We start from the raw sequence: 22,447 nt of genomic DNA, 5'->3' as shown, positions 1-22,447 counted from the left end.
AGAGATAAGTGACACCATAAGATGAAACAACATTAGAATAATTGGGATTCCAGAAGAAGAAGAAACAGAGAGGGGAGCAGAAGGTCTATTGGAGAGAATCATTGGAGAGAATTTCCCTAATATGGCAAAGGGAACAAGCATCAAAATCCAGGAGATGCAGAGAACCCCCCTCAAAGTCAACAAGAATAGGTCCACACCCCGTCACCTAATAGTAAAATTGACAAGTCTTAGTGACAAAGAGAAAATCCTGAAAGCAGCCCGAGAAAAGAAGTCTGTAACATACAATGGGAAAAATATTAGATTGGCAGCAGACTTATCCACAGAGACCTGGCAGGCCAGGAAGAGCTGGCATGATATATTCAGAGCACTCAACGAGAAAAACATGCAGCCAAGAATACTCTATCCAGCTAGGCTATCATTGAAAATAGAAGGAGAGATCAAAAGCTTCCAGGACAAACAAAAACTGAAAGAATTTGCAAACACCAAACCAGCTCTACAGGAAATATTGAAAGGGGTCCTCTAAGCAAAGAGAGAGCCTAAAAGTAGTAGATCAGAAAGGTACAGAGACAATATACAGGAACAGTCACCTTACAGGCTAATAATGACACTAAATTCATATCTCTCAATAGTTACCCTGAATGTTAATGGGCTAAATGCTCCAATCAAAAGACACAGGGTATCAGAATGGATAAAAAAACAAAACCCATCAGTATGTTGCCTGCAAGAAACCCATTTTAGACGTGAAGACACCTCCAGATTTAAAGTGAGGGGGTGGAAAACAATTTACCATGCTAATGGGCATCAGAAGAAAGCTGGGGTGGCAATCCTTATATCAGATCAATTAGATTTTAAGCCAAAGACTATAATAAGAGATGAGGAAGGACACTATATCCTACTCAAAGGGTCTGTCCAACAAGAAGATCTAACAATTTTAAATATCTATGCCCCTAACGTGGGAGCAGCCAACTATATCAACCAATTAATAACAAAATCAAAGAAACACATCAATAATAATACAATAATCGTAGGGGACTTTAACACTCCCCTCACTGAAATGGACAGATCATCCAAGCAAAAGATCAACAAGGAAATAAAGGCCTTAAATGACACACTGGACCAGATGGACATCACAGATATATTCAGAACATTTCATCCCAAAGCAACAGAATACACATTCTTCTCTAGTGCACATGGAACATTCTCCAGAATAGATCACATCCTGGGTCACATATCAGGTCTCAACCGGTATCAAAAGATTAGGATCATTCCCTGCATATTTTCAGACCACAACGCTCTGAAGCTAGAACTCAATCACAAGAGGAAAGCTGGAAAGAACCCAAATACATGGAGACTAAACAACATCCTTCTAAAGAATGAATGGGTCAACCGGGAAATTAAAGAAGAATTGAAAAAAATCATGGAAACAAATGATAATGAAAACACAACAGTTCAAAATCTGTGGGACATAGCAAAGGCAGTCCTGAGAGGAAAATATATAGCGGTAGAAGCCTTTCTCAAGAAACAAGAAAGGTCTCAAGTACACAACCTAACCCTACACCTAAAGGAGCTGGAGAAAGAACAAGAAAGAAACCCTCAACCCAGCAGGAGAAGAGAAATCATAAAGATCAGAGCAGAAATCAATGAAATAGAAACCAAAAAAACAATAGAAAAAATCAATGAAACTAGGAGCTGGTTCTTTGAAAGAATCAATAAGATTGATAAACCCCTGGCCAGACTCATCAAAAGAAAAGAGAAAGGACCCAAATCAATAAAATCATGAATGAAAGAGGAGAGATCACAACTAACACCAAAGAAATACAGACAATTATAAGAACATACTATGAGCAACTCTACGCCAACAAATTGGACAATCTGGAAGAAATGGATGCATTCCTAGAGACATATAAACTACCACAACTGAACCAGGAAGAAATAGAAAACCTGAACAGGCCCATAACCAGTAAGGAGATAGAAACAGTCATCAAAAATCTCCAAACAAACAAAAGCCCTGGGCCAGACGGCTTCCCAGGGGAATTCTACCAAACATTTAAAGAAGAACTAATTCCTATTCTCCTGAAACTGTTCCAAAAAATAGAAACGGAAGGAAAACTTCCAAACTCATTTTATGAGGCCAGCATCACCTTGATCCCCAAACCAGAAAAGGATCCCACCAAAAAAGAGAACTACAGACCAATATCCTTGATGAACACAGACACAAAAATTCTCGCCAAAATACTAGCCAATAGGATTCAACAGTACATTAAAAGGATTATTCACCACGATCAAGTGGGATTTATTCCAGGGCTGCAGGGTTGGTTCAACATCCGCAAATCAATCAATGTGATAGAACACATTAATAAAAGAAAGAACAAGACCATATGATACTCTCAATAGATGCTGAAAAAGCATTTGACAAAGTACAGCATCCCTTCCTGATCAAAACTCTTCAAAGTGTGGGGATAGAGGGCACATACCTCAATATTATCAAAGCCATCTATGAAAAACCCACCGCAAATATCATTCTCAATGGAGAAAAACTGAAAGCTTTTCCGCTAAGGTCAGGAACACGGCAGGGATGTCCATTATCACCACTGCTATTCAACATAGTACTAGAAGTCTTAGCCTCAGCAATCAGACAACAAAAAGAAATTAAAGGCATCCAAATTGGTAAAGAAGAAGTCAAGCTATCACTCTTCGCAGATGATATGATACTATATGCGGAAAACCCAAAAGACTCCACTCCAAAACTGCTAGAACTTGTACAAGAATTCAGTAAAGTGTCAGGATATAAAATCAATGCACAGAAATCAGTTGCATTTCTCTACACCAACAACAAGACAGAAGAAAGAGAAATTAAGGAGTCAATCCCATTTACAATTGTACCCCAAACTATAAGATACCTAGGAATAAACCTAACCAAAGAGGCTAAGAATCTATACGCAGAAAACTATAAAGTACTCATGAAAGAAATTGAGGAAGACACAAAGAAATGGAAAAATGTTCCATGCTCCTGGATTGGAAGAATAAATATTGTGAAAATGTCCATGCTACCTAAAGCAATCTACACCTTTAATGCAATCCCTATCAAAATACCATCCATTTTTTCCAAAGAAATGGAACAAATAATCCTAAAATTTATATGGAACCAGAAAAGACCTCGAATAGCCAAAGGAATACTGAAGAACAAAGCCAAAGTTGGTGGCATCACAATTCCGGACTTCAAGCTCTATTACAAAGCTGTCATCATCAAGACAGCATGGTACTGGCACAAAAACAGACACATAGATCAGTGGAACAGAATAGAGAGCCCAGAAATCGACCCTCAACTCTATGGTCAACTAATCTTCGACAAAGCAGGAAAGAATGTCCAATGGAAAAACGACAGCCTCTTCAATAAATGGTGCTGGGAAAATTGGACAGCCACATGCAGAAAAATGAAATTGGACCACTTCCTTACACCACACACGAAAATAGACTCCAAATGGATGAAGGACCTCAATGTGAGAAAGGAATCCATCCAAATCCTTGAGGAGAACGCAGGCAGCAACCTCTTCGACCTCAGCCGCAGCAACATCTTCCTAGGAACATCGGCAAAGGCAAGGGAAGCAAGGGCAAAAATGAACTATTGGGATTTCATCAAGATCAAAAGCTTTGCACAGCAAAGGAAACAGTTAACAAAACCAAAAGACAACTGACAGAATGGGAGAAGATATTTGCAAACGACATATCAGATAAAGGGCTAGTATCCAAAATCTATAAGGAACTTAGCAAACTCAACACCCAAAGAACAAACAATCCAATCAAGAAATGGGCAGAGGACATGAACAGACATTTCTGCAAAGAAGACATCCAGATGGCCAACAGACACATGAAAAAGTGCTCCACGTCACTCGGCATCAGGGAAATACAAATCAAAACCACAATGAGCTATCACCTCACACCAGTCAGAATGGCTAAAATTAACAAGTCAGGAAATGACAGATGCTGGCGAGGATGTGGAGAAAGGGGAACCCTCCTCCACTGTTGGTGGGAATGCAAGCTGGTGCAACCACTCTGGAAAACAGCATGGAGGTTCCTCAAAATGTTGAAAATAGAACTACCCTATGACCCAGCAATTGCACTACTGGGTATTTACCCTAAAGATACAAACATAGTGATCCGAAGGGGCATGTGTACCCGAATGTTTATAGCAGCAATGTCTACAATAGCCAAACTATGGAAAGAACCTAGATGTCCATCAACAGATGAATGGATCAAGAAGATGTGGTATATATACACAATGGAATACTATGCAGCCATCAAAAGAAATGAAATCTTGCCATTTGCGACGACGTGGATGGAACTAGAGGGTATCATGCTTAGTGAAATAAGTCAATCAGAGAAAGACAACTATCATATGATCTCCCTGATATGAGGACATGGAGAAGCAACATGGGGGGTTAGGGGGATAGGAGAAGAATAAATGAAACAAGATGGGATTGGGAGGGAGACAAAACATAAATGACTCTTAATCTCAGAAAACAAACTGGGGGTTGCTGGGGGGAGGTGGGATTGGGAGAGGGGGAGGGGGCTATGGACATTGGGGAGGGTATGTGCTATCATGAGTGCTGTGAAGTGTGTAAACCTGGCGATTCACAGACCTGTACCCCTGGGGATAAAAATACATTATATGTTTATTAAAAAAAAAATTTGGAAGGGGAGGCGAACCATAAGAGACTATGAACTCTGGAAAACAACCTGAGAGTTTTGAAGGGTCAGGGGTGGGAGGTTGGGGGAACAGGTGGTGGGTAATGGGGAGCGCACGTTTTGCATGGAGCACTGGGTGTTGTGCAGAAACAATGAATACTGTTACGCTAAAAAAATAAATAAAATGGGAAAAAATGGTGCTGGGAAAATTGGACAGCTATATACAGAAGAATGAAACTCAACCATTCCTTTATACTATATTCAAGGATAAACTCAAAAAGGACAAAAGACCTCAATGTGAGACAGGAACCCATCAAAATCCTAGAGGAGAACATAGGCAATAATCTCTCAATATCAGCCACAGCAACTTCTTTCAAGACATGTTTCCTAAGGCAAAAGAATTAAAAGTGAAAACGAACTTTTGGGACTTCATCAAGATAAAGAGCTTCTGCGCAGCAAAGGAAACCATCAACAAAACAAAGAGGCAACCTACAGAATGGGAGAAGATATTCGTAAATGACACTGCAGACAAAGGGCTGATGTCCAAGATTTATAAGGAACTTCTCAAACTCAACACCCAAAAAACAAATAATCCAATCAAAAAATGGGCTGAAGACACGAACAGACACTTCTCCAAAGAAGACATACAAATGGCTAACAGACACATGAAAAAACGTTCATCATCATTAGCCATCAGGGAAATTCAAATCAAAATGACATTGAGTTACCACCTTACACCAGTTAGAATGGCAAAAATTAACAAAACAGAAAACAAACGTTGGAGAGGATGTGGAGAAAGGGGAACCCTCTTATTTTGTTGGTGGGAATGCAGGTTGGTGCAGCCACTTTGGAAAACAGTGTGGCGGTTCCTCCAAAATTCTTATGACTCAGCAATTGCACTACTAGGTATTTACCCCACAGGTACAGATGTAGTGAAAAGAAGGGGCACTACACCCCAATGTTAATAGTAGCAATGTCCGCAATAGCCAAACTGTGGAGAGAGCAGAAATGCCCTTCAACACATGAATGGATAAAGAAGATGTGGTCCTTATGTACAATGGAATATTCCTCAGCCACCAGGAAGGATGAATACCCACCATTTGCATTGACATGGGTGGAACTGGAAAGGATTATGCTGAGTAAAATAAGTCAAAGAGAGAAAGACAATTATCATATGGTTTCCCTTATATGTGGAACACAAGGATAGCATGGAAGATGTTGAGAGAAGGAAGGAAAAAATGAAGGGAGGGGGGGAATCAGAGGGTGAGATGAACCATGAGAGACTATGGACTCTGAGAAAAAAACTGAGAGTTCGTGGTGTCAGAGGGGATTGGTTAGCCTGATGATGGGTAGTAAGGAGGGCCGGGAGTGCATGGAGCACTGGGTGTTATACACAAACAATGAGTCATGGAACACTACATCAAAAACTAATGATGTACTGTATGGTGACTAACATAACATAAAAAAAAGAAAAGAAACAAAAGAAAAGAACATGGTGGGAAAAAAGAGGAATACCAAAAAACAGACTCTTAACTATAGAGAATCAACTGATGGTTACCAGAAGGAAGGGGTGGGGAATAGGTGAAACAAGTGATTTTGTCATATACATCTTTATATGTATAAATATATATAAGGAGTGCTCTTGTGATGAGCATCAGCTGTTGTATGGACGTGCTGAATGACTACATTGTACACCTGAAACTAATATTGCACTATATGTTAACTAACTGGAATTTAAGTAAAAACTTAAAAAAGCAGGAAAAAAAATAAAACCACTCTCAGTTCTCTGCCTCGAAACTAATGTCCAGACCCATATGTATGTTTGTGGAGTGCTGGTGGTAAGGTAAGGTAAGTTCTTGGTAGTGTTTTCCTATTGATTCAGTGTCCTTTAAGATAAGTCCCTCAGCTGACAGTGGGTAGTCAGGGTCGTGATTGGGAAAGGTGGGAAGGATCATTCGAGATTGTGGTTGTGACTAATGGGAACAAGTATTTGAAGTCTTGTTCTGAAGACAGAAATGTTTTGTCCAGTTGGTATTATTTTTGCCAGAAAATCCATTTGGATTTTAGTCTGTTTGGGCAAGGTAGGGACTATGACAGGGAGAGAGGTGCAAAATGCTGTGGGTAGTGAAAGGGAGTGATCACAGTGTTGGATTGCAAAACCTAAGCGTACAAGAGGAGATGAAGAAAAGGGATGGGACAAGATTCAGTGAACTGTGAAATGATGGTTGGTTTAATAGCACCTATAGTTTAAAGGAAATGAATTAAAAAGATTGAAAAGTTGGAACTTTAAGATTGGTGAATGTGCTTTTTTCCAGTTGTGATCTAGTGGCAGAGTTCTGGATGTTATTATGGAAGTTGGTTTCTCTGGTACTGTGTAGATCAAGGCAGTTGGGGAAGAGTCCAAACACTGAACATTGCAGGTGTTGGAGAGGTAAGCTCTGCTGTTGCTACAGTTCCTAAGAAAGATGGAGGGTAGTTGGGGGTAAGGAAGCCTGTGCGTCGGGAGCTGAAATCATCATTAGAAATCCTGGAGTGGGGACGCCTGGGTGGCTCAGTGATTTAAGCCTCTGCCTTCAGCTCAGGTCATGATCTCAGGGTCCTGAGATTGAGCCCCGCATCGGGCTCTCTGCTCAGTGAGGAGTCTGTTTCTCCCTTTCTCTCTGCCTGCCTCTCTGCCTACTTGTGACCTCTCTCTCTGTCAAATAAATAAATAAAATATAAAAAAAAAAAGAAATCCTGGAGTGAGAAGAGTGGGGCTCAATCAGGTGTTAATAGGTAAATAAGTAGGTAATATGTAGGTAAATATGGTGAGAGAATGGTTTCCAGGTGGCATGAACATCACTCATGTTGATGTTTTTACTAAAGGGAGGGGAGATTATGATTGGGAGTTGTAATTGTGACTCCCAGCATCTGTGCTCCACTATGAGGAGTGGGTATAAAGATTTGGACTCGCTAAGTTGGAGATACCATAGTGGTTTCTTGAGTAGGCAGCATGGTTTTAGTCAAGATGAAGAGGCAAGGGCGCCTGGGTGGCTCAGTGGGTTAAGCCGCTGCCTTCAGCTCAGGTCATGATCTCAGGATCATGGGATCGAGTCCCACATTGGGCTCTGCTCAGCGGAGAGCCTGCTTCCCTTCCTCTCTCTCTGCCTGCCTCTCTCTTGTGATTTCTCTCTGTCAAATAAATAAATAAAATTAAAAAAAAAGATGAGGCAAATGGAAGGTTACAAGTTGTTGAAGATGAAAAAACAACAACATTGGATGCAGATTGCTAAGAGACTGGAATATAAATGTTACTATGGCAGTTAGTTAGGCTGGGAAGGGGGGGCCTTGTCAATGAAAGTGGGATGGATGTCGATAAAGATGTATATGACAAGTTTTTTATCTTGACCTGGTGGTGTTTGCTCTATGATAAATAATTCATTAAGTGTTCATTTCTTTTGTTTTCTGTATTTGTGTTTCTTTTCTATTTAATTTTAATTTATATTCATTTTATTATTTTTTATTATGTTATGTTAGTCACCGTACAGTATGTCATCATCATTAACGATCAGGGAAATTCAAATCAAAACACCACATTGTGGTATGACCTTATTCCAGTTAGAATGGCAAAAATTAACAAGGCAGGAAACAAATGTTGGAGAGGATGTGGAGAAAGGGGAACCCTCTTACACTGTTGGTGGGAATGCATGTTGGTGCAGCCACATTGGGAAACAGTGTGGAGTTTTCTCAAAAAATTAAAAATAGAGCTACCCTATGACCCAGGAATTGCACTACTGGGTATTTGCCCCAAAGATACAGATGTAGTGAAAAGAAGGGCCATATGTACCCCAAGATTCATAGCAGCAATGGCCACAGTCACCAAACTGTGGAAAGAGCAGAGATGCCTTTCAACAGAAGAAAGGATAAAGATGTGGTCCATATACACAATGAAATATTACTGAGCCATCAGAAATGTGTTTCTTTTTTAAACAACAAAACTCCCCCAAATGAGAGAAATCCTTTAGAGTCTGAAAGGCAATAACCTAACATTATGAATATGTCAATAACTTTTTATTTTTAATTATTTCCTATCCCTCACAATCCATATCTAATCTCCCCTAAAGTTCCTTGATTATATAATCATATTCTGACTATTTCTGCTTTTACTTCACTTTAGATCCAGGAAGCAGAGGACATAATTCTTCAGCCTCATTCTGTTGGTCTGAACAAATCCTGAGGCCATCACAGATGCAAGGGACCAGGTAATAGACTGTCCTTCATGATGGGGGAATTGGCTTGTATGTGTGGTAGACTGAAGAGCTACTGGCTGCCATTTGTGTAGATGGTCAGCTACACTCGACAAATGATCAGACTGACCACTATTCAAAAGCTTGACATATGCTGTGCTGGCAAGGCTGTGAGAAAAAGTTGCTCCCGTGCATTGCTGGCAGGAACGAAAGTAGGATAGTCTCTAAGAAGGGAATCTTTCTGTGTACAATCCGACTGCGAATTCATTTACCCCTCAGGCAAGGTCATCTTACTTCTAGACATAGACTGTAAGATCTATCAAGAATTATCCAACTAAAGGGTGCCTGCATGGTTTGGTGGGTTAGGCCTCTGTCTTTGGCTCAGGTCATGATGTCAGGGTCCTTGGGATCAAGCCCCACATTGGGCTCTCTGCTCAGTGGAGAGCCTGCTTCCCTCCTGCCTCTGTCTGCCACTCTGCCTCCTTGTGATCTCTCTCTCTCTGTCAAATAAATAAATAAAATCTTAAAAAGAAAGAATTATCCCACTGAAGAAGAGAGAGAAAAAGAATATAAAAAAGCAAACTCTCAAGTCTTGGTACAACAATGTCAAAATATATATTGTTGGGGTTTCAAAATGAAATGAGAGAATAGGACAGAAAAATGTTTTCTAAGAAATATTTGCTGACTATATCTAAATGAGGTACATATAATAAGCTTACTGAGATTCAAGAGTCTTCATGAACTTCAGAGAGCGTAAACACAAGGAAAGCTCTGCCTAGGCCCATCCAAATTGAGAAAAGTCTTGAATGCAGCCTAAGGAGTCAATCAAAGGCTATAGAAACTTCGCTAAGGTCATCAAGAATCACATGCCTTTACTAATTGTTAAGCTTATACATTTATATACCCTTAGACAACAGAGTTCAACATCAGATTCATGACTGCAGTTTGAAACTCATGAAAGTTTCATGTCATCCTTCTTACGAAGAATAAAACACTAAAAACTGAGACCATCAACTGTGAGCATTTATATTACAATTGCAGTAAAATAGGCATACAGCAAGTCTGGCTTAGGTCGTAGAAAGTTTCTGTATCAGAGTATCTGTAGAGAAATGAGAGAAATGGAGCAGGAAGAGGTGAAGGGGGGTGGGCAATGGTCTTAGAGACCCAGCCCACCTGGGATTAGGGTGAGACTGGTGGAGAGGCCCTGTCCCTGGGGCTCTGGTGTAGTGCTCCCTCAAGGGCTCTCATGACAGAGCATAAACAGCCCAATTGCTGTCCTCATGTCAGTTCCTGAAGACTCAATCTAAGGCTGTTGAGTGCATGTCTGTCTGGGAGTAGAAAGGCTTCTGGATCAAGGTAAGTACTGGGCTGGTGTTGTGTCCCAGACAGGCCAGAGGTGACAGGACTCTTGGAGGCTATTGATATATGTGGATGAAGAATGGAAAACCGGAGACACCAATCTGGTTGGTCATGGCCAATGTGGAGAGGGAGTTCTGGGAAGGCAGGTGGGAGTACATGGGCTATCTGATGTTACTGACAGTTAGTAGATAAAGAGTTGCCATCCAAAAAGTAACAGGTACCCTAGTAATTAAGCTGGGTATGAGATAACAGAAAGATACTGACTGAGACTGCAGACACATCTTGGGAAATATGAGGAGAGCCCTGGGAAGGATGGGGACCTGTGCGGGGCTTTAGAAAGCAGGGTGTGGGAGGAAGGGCTTTGAGGAGACAGCCAGGCTCTCTTGGGCAGATGTGAGAAGAAAGTGTGAGGGAGGGATGTCTGAGAGGGGACGTGGAGTATAACATGTGTTAGCACAAGGTCATTCCAACAGGAGACCAACTAAACAGAGAGCTCTGCATTCCCTGAGCTCCCTAGTTTTGGTCTTCGGCTGAATTAATAAAGATATTCCTGCTTCTCCCTTCCTGCGACCATCTGATCAGCAGCTTCTATGATCTTCCCTCACCTCAAGCCCCTGCCTGTGCGCATTATGTCTTTGCTGGGCTTTGCCTTCCACAGAACTGCTACATGCTTTCTAGAGACAGTGCCTTCTTTCAAGGCCAGAACTCCCTTGAGTACCTAACAGTAGAACTGTTTCTGCCACCACCTGGAGCTGATTTTCCTCCCCAGAAAGAAAAAAAAAAAAAAGCAGAGGCACCAAGAGTGGGAGTCAGAGGGTGGAAGATACAATGTTAATGAGTATAAGCTATAACTTAGCTCCTGAGATAGGTATTTTGGGTAGTCTTCCTCAGAGGGAATAAACATTTGTCCCCAGTTCTCCAAAACTACCTGTATAAATTTGATTCATTCTCAAATCATAAGACCCTAGGTTTGTGGGAGGGTCTCAGTTTTTCATATCACCAGTTTGTACTATGGTGCTTGAAAAATAGTTTCAGGCTCAAAATATCCTTGCCGAAGGACTAATGAATGGAAGTTTACTGGCGAACATATGATAAAATGTCTACCTTCAACAAAATATTCTAAATTTGATGCTGTTGCATGCCCAGAAAAAATGAGCTTTCTCCTTTCCAGTTTCAGTAGTTTCCTAAGGTGTGAACCCAAGGAATTCCTCCCTCACCTTGGGGTCACAGGCCCTGTCAATATTCTCTCTTAAAGGGCTTATGACTGTCTTTCTTTCTTTGTGTTAGTCACCATACATCATTAGTTTTTGATGTAGTGTTCCAAGATTCATTGTTTACGTATAACACCCAGTGCTCCATGCAATCCGTGCCCTCCTTAATATCCACCACCAGGCTCACCCAACCCCCCACCCACTCCCCTCCAAAACCCTCAGTTTGTTTCTCAGAGTCCACAGTCTCTCATGCTTCGTCTCCTCCTCCTTCACTTTTCCTTTCCTTCTCCTAGTATCCTCCATGTTATTCCTTATGTTCAACATATGAGTGAGACCATATGAAAATTGTCTTTCTTTGCTTGTCTTACTTCACTTAACATGATCCCCTCCAGTTCCATCCATGTTGATAGAAACTGGTGGGTATTCATCCTTTCTGATGGCTGAGTAATATTCCATTGTGTATATGGACCATATCTTCTTTATCCATTTGTCTGTTGAAGAGCATCCCAGCTCTTTCCATTTTTTTGGCCTTTGTGGACATTGCTGCTATAAACATTGGGGTATATGGACTCATGTCCTTCTTTATGAGTAAGCAAATTATGTGATAGATTCTGAAATTTCAAATCTCATTTCTATCCATACTTGGTTTGTGACATTTGGCGATTCACATTCACTGGGTGTCATTTACTCTTAGTGTGAAATTGGAAAAATACCCAATTCCTGGAGTGGATATTCAGTATCTAAACACAAAAAATATGAAGGACTGCAAAGTATTTACTATAATCTCTGGCATAAATCGATGTATAACAAATACTAGATTAATTTCTCTGTGACTGTATAGTATTCTATTCCTATAATACCACTAGCCATTTAGAATCCTGTCTCTTCAGCCAATTACTATTCCAATAAATGTCCACAAATAGCCTTCTAAAGTAGAGTAATTGTTCTAAACTACTGGCTTCAAGACATCTACTGGCCCCCTGTGTAAAGGATGGATGTAGTCTAAGTATGAAGTTGTGATTAAGGCTCTTCACCATCAGGAAAAATTTGCCTGTGCAGCCCCTCCCCTGCCCCCTTTCAGTGTTTTCTGTGCATCAGCTACCCTGGGCTTGAAATGTTTCAAGAATGCAAACCTTTTTCATGGTGATTCCCCCTCTTCATTCTTTACCTTACGTTAAATGACTCAATCTCAAATTCAAGAATCATCTTGTAATTGCTTTCAGCCCCTCTGCCCCCAATGTCCTGTCTCCTTCCTACATTCATAACCACCTGCTTGTAGGGAAAGAACATAAAATAATAGTTTGGTTATTGGAAACATGTATCCTTTAATTAGAGTGTCACTCATTGAGGGCAAAGAATATATTATATTCACCATTGTATGTGTCTTATTATTTGCATGTTCCATGAAGACAGAGTTTACAATATACACCAAGTCTCCTATAGTCTTCACGAAGAATATTACAAGAAAATCTGTGTTTTCTCCTGTTTGTGGGAATAGGAGGTGAGGTTCTGAAAGATCTCCCCAGGCATGACTTCTTTAAACCACACTGCTGTTAGCCACAGAGTCTTCTGCCTATCGGGCATCCCTGGCCTTGAACACCAGCACATATGGATTTCGATCCCCTTCATCATTTCCTATGTCATTGCCCTGCTTGGGAATGGCCTGCTCATCTTTATTATTATCATAAAGAGCAGCCTCCATGAACCCATGTACCTCTTCCTCTGCATGCTGGCTGGAGCAGACCTCATGCTCTCCACCTGCATTGTACCCCAGGCCTTGGCCATCTTCTGGTTCCATGCTGGGGAGATCTCCCTGGATCAATGCATCAGTCAGGTTTTTTTCTACTCTTCCACCTTCATCTCTGAGTCAGGGATCTTGCTGATGATGGCGTTTGACCGCTACATTGCCATATGCTACCCCCTGAGGTACACCTCTATTTTTACACGTGCTCTGATTGGGAAAGTTGGTGTGATCATCTTCCTGAGAAGTTATGGTACAATGTTCCCCATAATATTTCTTTTGAAAAGATTGACTTTCTGCCAAAATAATATTATTCCACACACCTTTTGTGAACACATTGGTTTGGCCAAATATGCTTGTAATGACATTCGAGTGAACATCTGGTATGGACTTTTTGTCATCATATCAACAGTGGTCTTAGATGTTCTGTTAATATTTGTTTCTTATGTGCTGGTTCTCCATGCTGTCTTCCACATGCCTTCCCGAGATGCTCGCCACAAAACTCTCAACACATGTGGCTCCCATGTCTGCATCATCATCCTCTTTTATGGGCCTGCGATCTCCACAAGTCTTATTCAGCGGTTTGGACGCCACATTCCACCTCATATCCACATCTTATTGGCTAATGTCTGCATTCTGGTTCCACCTATGCTGAATCCCATCATTTATGGGATTAAGACCAAGCAAGTCCGGGAGCAGGTGTCTTACATATTTTTTCCAAAGCAGAAATAACCTTGGCAGAAGAACAGCATTTTCGGCATTTCTAGCTATCAGTGAAAGTGTAGTGAAATTGGTGTGGGTCAACTGAAACAGTAGGAAAAACTTAATAAATTTAATTTATGGAGTAAATTTATCAGGGAGTTTGCAGGAGTTATATTTTCTATTGGCCAAATAACCTCAGAGAGCTTTGTCATGTCTGGCTGGGCCAACTACCATCTGCAAAGAACCCAAGACAGCATGAATTTTTTTCCCTAAAGTTTGTCCTTTTAAACAATAGCCTGATTATTAGAAGTGCATCAATAAGAGCAGTGCTCTATCCTGGGAATTTGCTCAACTATTTCTCATGGAGTTTTGCAATTTTTGAGACATCTTATGATATCTGGGCAATCATATACAAACCTTCATTCCATTATGCGCCTCATTTTGGCTAAAGGACATTCTTAGAGTCAGGGATTCCTAGGCTTCACAGTTATTTCTATCACAATTTATATCCTGCCATCACATGTGGTTGTTATAGAAGAGCGTAAATCAATTACATGTTTCATATTTTATAGAGTAATATTTGAGGAGCCGGAGGCTGATCACTCTTATACTGGGTAAAGACTCCTGTGGTTTCTAAGGGGTGGGGTGTGGCTGGTTAGATGCTGAGGAAGGGGATGCCCCAAATCTTAGTATCAGGCCATGTTCTTCAGTGATTTCTTCCTCACTGGGGCATTCAAGGCCTTTGATGACCTTATTCTTGACCTTCTTTATAGCAACGCTGCCCATGTCACCTTCCAAGGGGCCCAAGTGTCAGACACACCAGGCCATTAACGTCTCACCTTTCCCAGGCCATGCCACGCTCTTCATGTCCCTGCTCTGCCTTGGGATAACCTCCATCGGCTTGTGGAAATGCCTGTTCCTCCTTCCACACCCACTTCTCATCTGGTCTCCTCTGTGACATGCTTCTAACCACAGCTCCTTTCCGGTGTGGTCTCTAGTTGGTACATCCTCTCTGAGAGGAATAACTTATTTGCCATATTTCTCTCTCTTGTGTATATATGTATACATATTACTGAATATACTGCACTTAGTCTGTAACCTATTTTGCTTACTCAGTGACACATTACTGGCATTGGTCATTTGAAAATATATAGATCTCTACAATACATTTCTACATATACATTGTATTCATTGCACAGTTTTACCATAGTGATTTTCTTCAAGCTGGCTTTTTCTGAGAATTTTTCTATGGCTTTGATTGTTTCTTTACAAGTTCATGGCTCAATTTTACTTGTTTCCTAAGTGTACAGCCCACTTTATTTTCCAAATCAGTTATTTCTAGGGGTCATATTTAATATAAGTTTTGGAGTAAGACAACTGGAAAATAACAAAAATGTAAAGAATAACTCTAATCAGGTGAAAATTACTGATACCTTTTTTGGTATAATGCCCTCTATTCTTTTCTCCATGTGTATCTATTGATATGAAAATTTGTACAGAATCTTGAAATCCTAGCTTTTACTATATATGATAAATTTAATCATTAAAATTTAAAATGATTATAATTTCTAATGTTTACATAATATTCTATAGTAATATTTTCAATATAGCTTTTCCCTATGTTAATAGTATAAATAAGCCTGCTAAGAACATCTTTGTCATAAAGTCCTCTGAATTTTCAACTTCTATTTTAACAATAAATTCCTAGAATTTGAATCCCAGATTTAAATAATAATTTAAAAGAAAATAACAAATGTGGTTATATCAGTTATTTAAACTGATTTAAAAAACAATTTTTTATTCAGTGTTTTCTTAGTTTCAGGTATACAATGTATGATTCAACAATTCTACCCATTACTCCATGCTCATCGTGATAAGTGTACTCCTAATCCCCATCACTTATTGCACCCATCTCCCACCCACCTCCTCTCTGGCAACACTTGTTTGTTCTCTATATTTAAGAGTCTGTCTTTTTGTTTCTCTCTTTTTTTTGTTTGTTTTGTTTCTTAAATTCCACATATGAGTATTTGCCTTTCATTGTATTGTATTTGTCTTTTTTTGATAGACTTATTTCACTTAGTGTAATACCCTCTAGATCCATCTATGTTGTTGCAAATGGCAAGATATCCTTCTTTCTCATGGGTGAATACTATCCCAATGTATATATATATACCACATCTTTATTCATTCATTGGATAAAGGTTGTTCCCATGTCTTGGCTACTGTGAATAATACCGCAATAAACATGGGAGTGCATATGCTTCTTTTGTTGTGCAGAAGCTTTTATGACTGATATAACCACACTTGTTAGTTTCTTTCTTTTGTTGTTTGTGCTTTTGGTGACATAAAGAAAATTATTGCCAAGACCAATGTCAAGGAGCTTCTTCCCTTTTCCTTCTAGGAGTTTTACAGTATCACGTCATATATTTACGTCTTCAATCCATTTTGAATTAATTTTTAAGAGTGGTTTAAGATAGTGATTTAACTTCATAGTTTGCATGTTTTTACCCAGTTTACATTTGAAGTAACAGATATTTTCCTTAGTTAAGAATTTATTAAAATAAGGGGCACCTGGGTGGCTCAGTGGGTTAAAGCCTCTGCCTTCAGCTCAGGTCATGATCCCAGAGTCCGGGATTGAGCCCCACGTTGGGCTCTCTGCTCCATGGGGAGCCTGCTTTCCCCTCTCTCTTCTGCCTCCCTCTCTGCCTACTTCTGATCTCTTGTTTGTCAAATAAATAAATAAAATCTTAAAAAAAGAGAATTTATTAAAATAATCTACAGATTTAATGCAATCTCTATCAAAATTCCAATGGTGTTTTTCACCATTGGAACAAAAGATCCTAAAATATGTATGGAACCAGAAAAGACCCTAAATATAAAAAAAAATCTTGAGATAATAATAAAGGTAAAACCATCACACTCTCTGATTTCAAACTTGAACAAAGCTATAGTGATCAAAACAGTATGGCATTTCCATGAAAACAGAGACATTGATGAATGGAGGAGAATTGAGAGCCCAGAAACCTACCCCACATATATGGTCAGTTAATTCATGATAGAGAAGCCAAGAATATACAATGGGGGAAAAGACAGTCTCTTCAATAAATGGTGTTGGGAAAACTGGACAGCCACATGAAAATGAACGAAACTGAATTACTATCTTATACCATATGCAAAAACTAACTCAAAGTGGATTAAAGACTTGAATATAAGACATGAAACCATAAAATTCCTAGAAGAAAACATAGCAGGCAAGCTCCTTGACATTAGTCTTGGCAATGATTTTCTAGATTTGACACCAAAAGCAAAAGCCACAAAAGCAAAAATAAACAAGAGGAACTACGTCAAACTAAAATGATCCTGTGCCACAAAGGAAAGCATCAACACAATGAAAATGTAACATATGGAATGAGAGAAAATATTTGGTATTCTGATAAAAAGTTAATATCCAAAATATGTATGAGTTGTTGAATTTATATAATTCAGTAGCAAAACCCCAACTGATTAAAAAGTGGGCAGAGGAAATGAATGGACATTTTTCCAAAGAACACATCCAGATGGCCAACAGACACATAAAAGATGTTTAACAGCACTCATCATCAGGGAAATACAAATCAAAACCACAATGTGTTATCACCTCACACCTGTTAGAATACCTGTCACCAAGAAGACAAGAGATAAAAACTGTTGGTGAGGATGTGGAGAAAAGGGAACCCTTGTGCACTGTTGGTGGAAATGTAGATTGGTGCAGCCAGTATGAAAAACAGTGTGGAGGTTCCTCAGGAAATTAAAAATACAACTACTATATAATCCAGAAATTCCACTGTGTGGGTATTTACTCCAAGGAAAGAAAAATACTAACTCAAAAAGATATCTGCATCCTCACATACATTGCAGCATTATTTACAATAACCAAGACATGGAAGTGACAAGTGTTCATTGGTGGATAAATGAATAAAGAAAATGTGTGTATACATACATACACATATATATGTATGTATGTATGTATATATATATACATATATATATATACACACACACATATATATTCAATAGAATATTTTTTGCACCATAAGAAAGAAGGAAATCTTGCCATTTGTAAGAACATGGATGGACCCTGAAAGCATTATGCTAAGTGGAATAAATCAGATATAGAAAAATAAATACTGTAATATCTCAGTTATATGTGGAGTTAAAAAAACCCCACCTACTGAGCTCACGGATACAGAGAACAGATTTGTGGTTGCTGGAGGCTGGGGTGTGAGTGACTTGGGTAAAGGCGGTGAAAGGTGCAAACTCGCAGTTATAAAATACAGAAATCACGAGGATGTAATGTATAGCATGGTGAGTATAGTTAATCACACTGTATATTTGAAAGTTGCTAAGAGAGTATATCTTAAATGTTCCATCACAAGAAAAAAAGTTTGTGACTGTGTGGTGATGGATGTTAACTAGACTGATTATAGTGATCATTTGTCATATGTACAAATACTGAAGCATTATGTTGCACACGTGAAACTAATATACTGTTATACATTGAGAAAATATCAATTTTGAGAGGAGCAAAAAAAATTCATGTTTACTTTCTTACAATTGAACAGGCTGGCAATTAGAAACCTTTCTTTCATGTTTCAGAAGGTGGCGCCCTAGATCAAATTTGTGGTTTCTTCTGTGGGAGCTGGTTCTCCAGGATACCCTTGGGAGGGTGTCCAGGGAGCTGGTAGCAGAGTGGTGGGAGATGTGACTTAGCATCGGAGGCTCTGTGGGGTGCTGGGGTACTCTCAAAGGTCTGTCGTAGAATTCCTGCTAAAGTCCTGAAGCACACAGCTTGAAGTGCATTCTTTAATGCTCTTTGATATTCTTATCTGCTTCCTTTCCTTTCTGTTCACTCCCTCCACTCATGGAGGACCCATCTCAGAAATCTGGGTGCTGCTGGAGAGAAACGGGTTTCTCTGGCCCTAACCCAGACAACAGGTACACCAGGCAGTCACGGCTTTTGCTTTCTACCTCCTGCATGGGAGAAGCTGCTTCCCACCCCCCTGCTGGAGAGGTTGCCAGCTGGTGCTGCCAAAAATTTAGCCCTTTCTGGGTCACTCTGGGAAAGGGGGTACTTCTGCGAGTTCATCCCTTTCTTCCAAACTCACCTGGATTCCGCTCCCATGATGTGCTGAATCTCTCTTCAGGCAGGCCAGAGTTCTGTAAATTCTCTCTTGACCATGGGTGTATGCCCAGTTTTGCACTCACTAGGGGTTTGGTGTTCTTTCTCTACCACCCCCCCAACCCATCCCACCATGGGGTCTCCAGGAATGGGGCAGGGCAGACTTGCGGACTCCTTTGGATCCACAGCCCTTACCCAGAGCCTCCCTTTATATTCAGATGCACAGATGGGCTAGCTATCTCCTGGGTTCCTTTGTGTGCTGTGCAGACGCAATTTTGTTCAGTTATAGATCAGTCCGATCAGTTGTTAAAAAATGAGAGAAAAGAGAAACCACTTAGGCCACCACCATGTTGGCATCACTTCTTTCTCCGCTAAACAGATATAATTTTTTTGTCTATCCTACCTCAATGAAGCTGGAAAAAAAGAACCCAAAAAAGGAAAGCTACAGGGCAAGTTCATGAACATAGATGCAAAAAGCCTCAAGGAAAATATTAGCAAGTCGCGTCCCCCAATATTAAAAAGAAGTGTATACCATGTGTAAGTGGGGTTTATTCCAGGTGTGCAAAGCTGGCTCAGTATCTGAAAATTGATCATGGTAATTTACCATGTCAAAAGGCTAAAAAATAAAATTTTTTTTTTACTAATTATTTTAAGAATTACTGCAGAAACAGCACTTTAAAAAACTAAACACTAACTCATGGTAAAACTCCCAGAGAAGTAGGAGTAAAGAGAAACTTCCCCAGCCTGACAGAGAAGTCTATAAACATATCTACAGATAACATTATACTTAATGGTGAAAAACTGAATACCTTGCCCATAAGTCAGGAAACCAAGTAAGGATGTACTTTCTTGTCACTCTTCTTCTACATTGTACTAGAAGTCTTACTTAGTGTAATAAGAAAGGAAATACAGGATATACTAATTGGAAAGGAAAAATCAATATTATGTCCACTCATAGATGATACAAGTGTCTGTGTAGAAAATTCCAAAGAACTGATTAAAAAAAAAAACAACTCAAAAAAACAAAACCCAAACCACTTCTGGAACCAATGAGTGTAAATATAAGAAAGTCAGTTCTTTCCCTCCATACAACCTTAGACAATTGGATTTAAAATTAAAAGACAAATATAATTTGAAACACTACCAGGAGGGGCACCTGGATGGCTCAGTCGGTTAAGCTAGGATTCTTGGTTTTGGTTCGGGTCATGATTGATCATCAGGGTCTGTGCTCAGTGGGGAGTCTACTTGAGATTTTTTCCGTCTCCCTCTGTTCCCCACACCCCCCCCCTCAGATAAATGTCTTTAAAAATAAAATAAAATAAAATACCACTAGGAAAACATGAAATACTTAGGTATAAATCTAACAAAATATGTGCAAGGTATATATGTGAAAACCCACAAAACTGATGATAGAATCAAATAAGGTATAGAGAAATGGATAGAGATTCAGTGCCTATGGATTAGAATACAATATTGTTAAGATGTTAATTTTTCCTAACTTTGAATGTAATTCCAATCAGAATCCAATTAATTTTTCAAAAGATTTTATTTATTTATTTGAGAGAGAGAGCGAGAGAGAGAGAAAGAAAGCATGGCCAGGGAGAGGGGCAGAGGGAGAAGCAGGTTCCCCACTGAGCAGGGAGCCTGATGTGGGGTTTGATCCCAGGACCCTGGGATCATGACCTGATTAACCAACTGAGCCACCCAGGCGCCCCCCCATCAACGTTTTTATAAGTATTGACAAACATGATTCTAAAGTACTTATGGAAAGGCAAAAGCCAGAATAGCCAACACAGTACTAATGGAGAGCAAAATTGAAGTATTCATACTACCTGAATTCAAGACCTTCTGTAAAGCAGCAGTAATCCGAACAGTATGACTTTGTTGAAAGAATCTACACATAGACCAATGGAGCAGAATAGGGAGCCCAGAAATAGACTCACACATGTGGAGTCAGTTATCTCTGACAAAGGAACAAAAGCAACTCAATGGAGAAAGGACTGACATTTCAACACATGATTCTCTGACTTATTTCACTTAACATAATGCTCTTTAGGTCCACCTGTGTTGTTGCAAATGGCAAGATTTCATTCCTTTCTATGGCTGAGTAATATTCCTGCATATGTATATGTACCACATCTTTTTGTCCATTCATCTATTTATGGACACTTAAGTTGCTTCCTTCCATATCTTGGTTATTTTAAATTATTCTGCAGTAAACATGGGTATATATGTCTTTTTTTAAAAAGATTTTATTTTTTTATTTTACAGACGGAGATCACAAGTAGGCAGAGAGGCAGGCAGAGAGATGGGGGGGAAGCAGGCTCCCTGATGAGCAGAGAGCCCTATGCGGGGCTCTATCCCAGGACCCTGAGATCATGACCTGAGCCGAAGGCAGAGGCTTTAACCCACTGAGCCACCCAGGCGCCCCTATATGTCTTTTTGAATTAATGTTTTTGTTTCCCTTGGGTATATACCCAGAAGTGGAGTTACTGGATCATATGGTGCTTCTAGTTTTAGTTTATTTATTTTTTTAAAGATTTTATTTATTGGAAAGAGAGAGAGGCAGAGATAGAGAGAGCAGGAGCAGGGAGGAGAGGGAGAAGCTGGCTACCTGCTGAGTGGGGAGCTTGATCGGGGACTTGATGCCAGGACTCTGGGATCATGACCTGAGCCAAAGCAGACACTTAACCTTCTGAACCACCCAGGCACCCCTAGTTTTAGTTTTTTGAGGAATCTCCATATTGTTTCCTACCAGTAGCTGTACCAGTTTACATTCTTACCAACAGTGCATGAGGGTTCCCTTTTTTCCACATCTTTGCCAATATTTGTTATCTCTTGACTTTTTGATACTAGCCATTCTTACTGGTGTGAAGTGTTACCACATTGTGGTTTTGATTTGCATTTCCCTGATGATGAGTGGTGTTCAGCATCTTTCCAGGGCCATCAGTCTTCTTTGGAATAATGTCTCTTCAGTTCCCCTGCTCCTTTTTAATTAGATTATTATTTTATTAATATTTTTTGGTGTTGAGTTGTATGAATTCTTTATATATTTTGGATATTAACCCTTTATTAGATACATTACAAATATTTTGTTCCATTCAGTAAACCTTTTCGTTTTGTTGATGGTTTCTTTCACTGTGCAAAAGCATACCATGTGATATCACTTATATGTGGAATCTAACCCCCACCCCCGCCAAAATGAATGAAGAAGCTAATAAACAGAAATAGATGCATACATATGGAGAACAAACTGGTGGTTTCTGGATTCCAGAGGGAAAGGAACTGGGGGGATGAGTGAAATAGGTGATGGGGATTAAGAAGTACAAACTTCTACTTATAAAACAAATAAATCATGGAAGGT

The 22,447-nt window shown here is 39.7% G+C and overlaps 1 protein-coding gene across 1 annotated transcript; it reads left to right on the top strand.

Moving 5' to 3' along the window:
* Positions 1-13,010: 13,010 nt before the first annotated feature.
* On the top strand, positions 13,011-13,955 carry LOC123950067 (olfactory receptor 52B4-like). The gene has a single exon (XM_046017935.1). The coding sequence runs from the start codon at positions 13,011-13,013 to the stop codon at positions 13,953-13,955; it is 945 nt and encodes a 314-aa protein (XP_045873891.1).
* The last annotated feature ends 8,492 nt before the right edge of the window (positions 13,956-22,447 follow it).

This window comes from Meles meles, chromosome 8 (assembly GCF_922984935.1).
Source record: "Meles meles chromosome 8, mMelMel3.1 paternal haplotype, whole genome shotgun sequence".
Classification (NCBI taxonomy): Eukaryota; Metazoa; Chordata; class Mammalia; order Carnivora; family Mustelidae; genus Meles; species Meles meles.
Note: the sequence above shows the minus strand (reverse complement) of the source record. Positions and strands in the feature narration are given on the sequence as shown.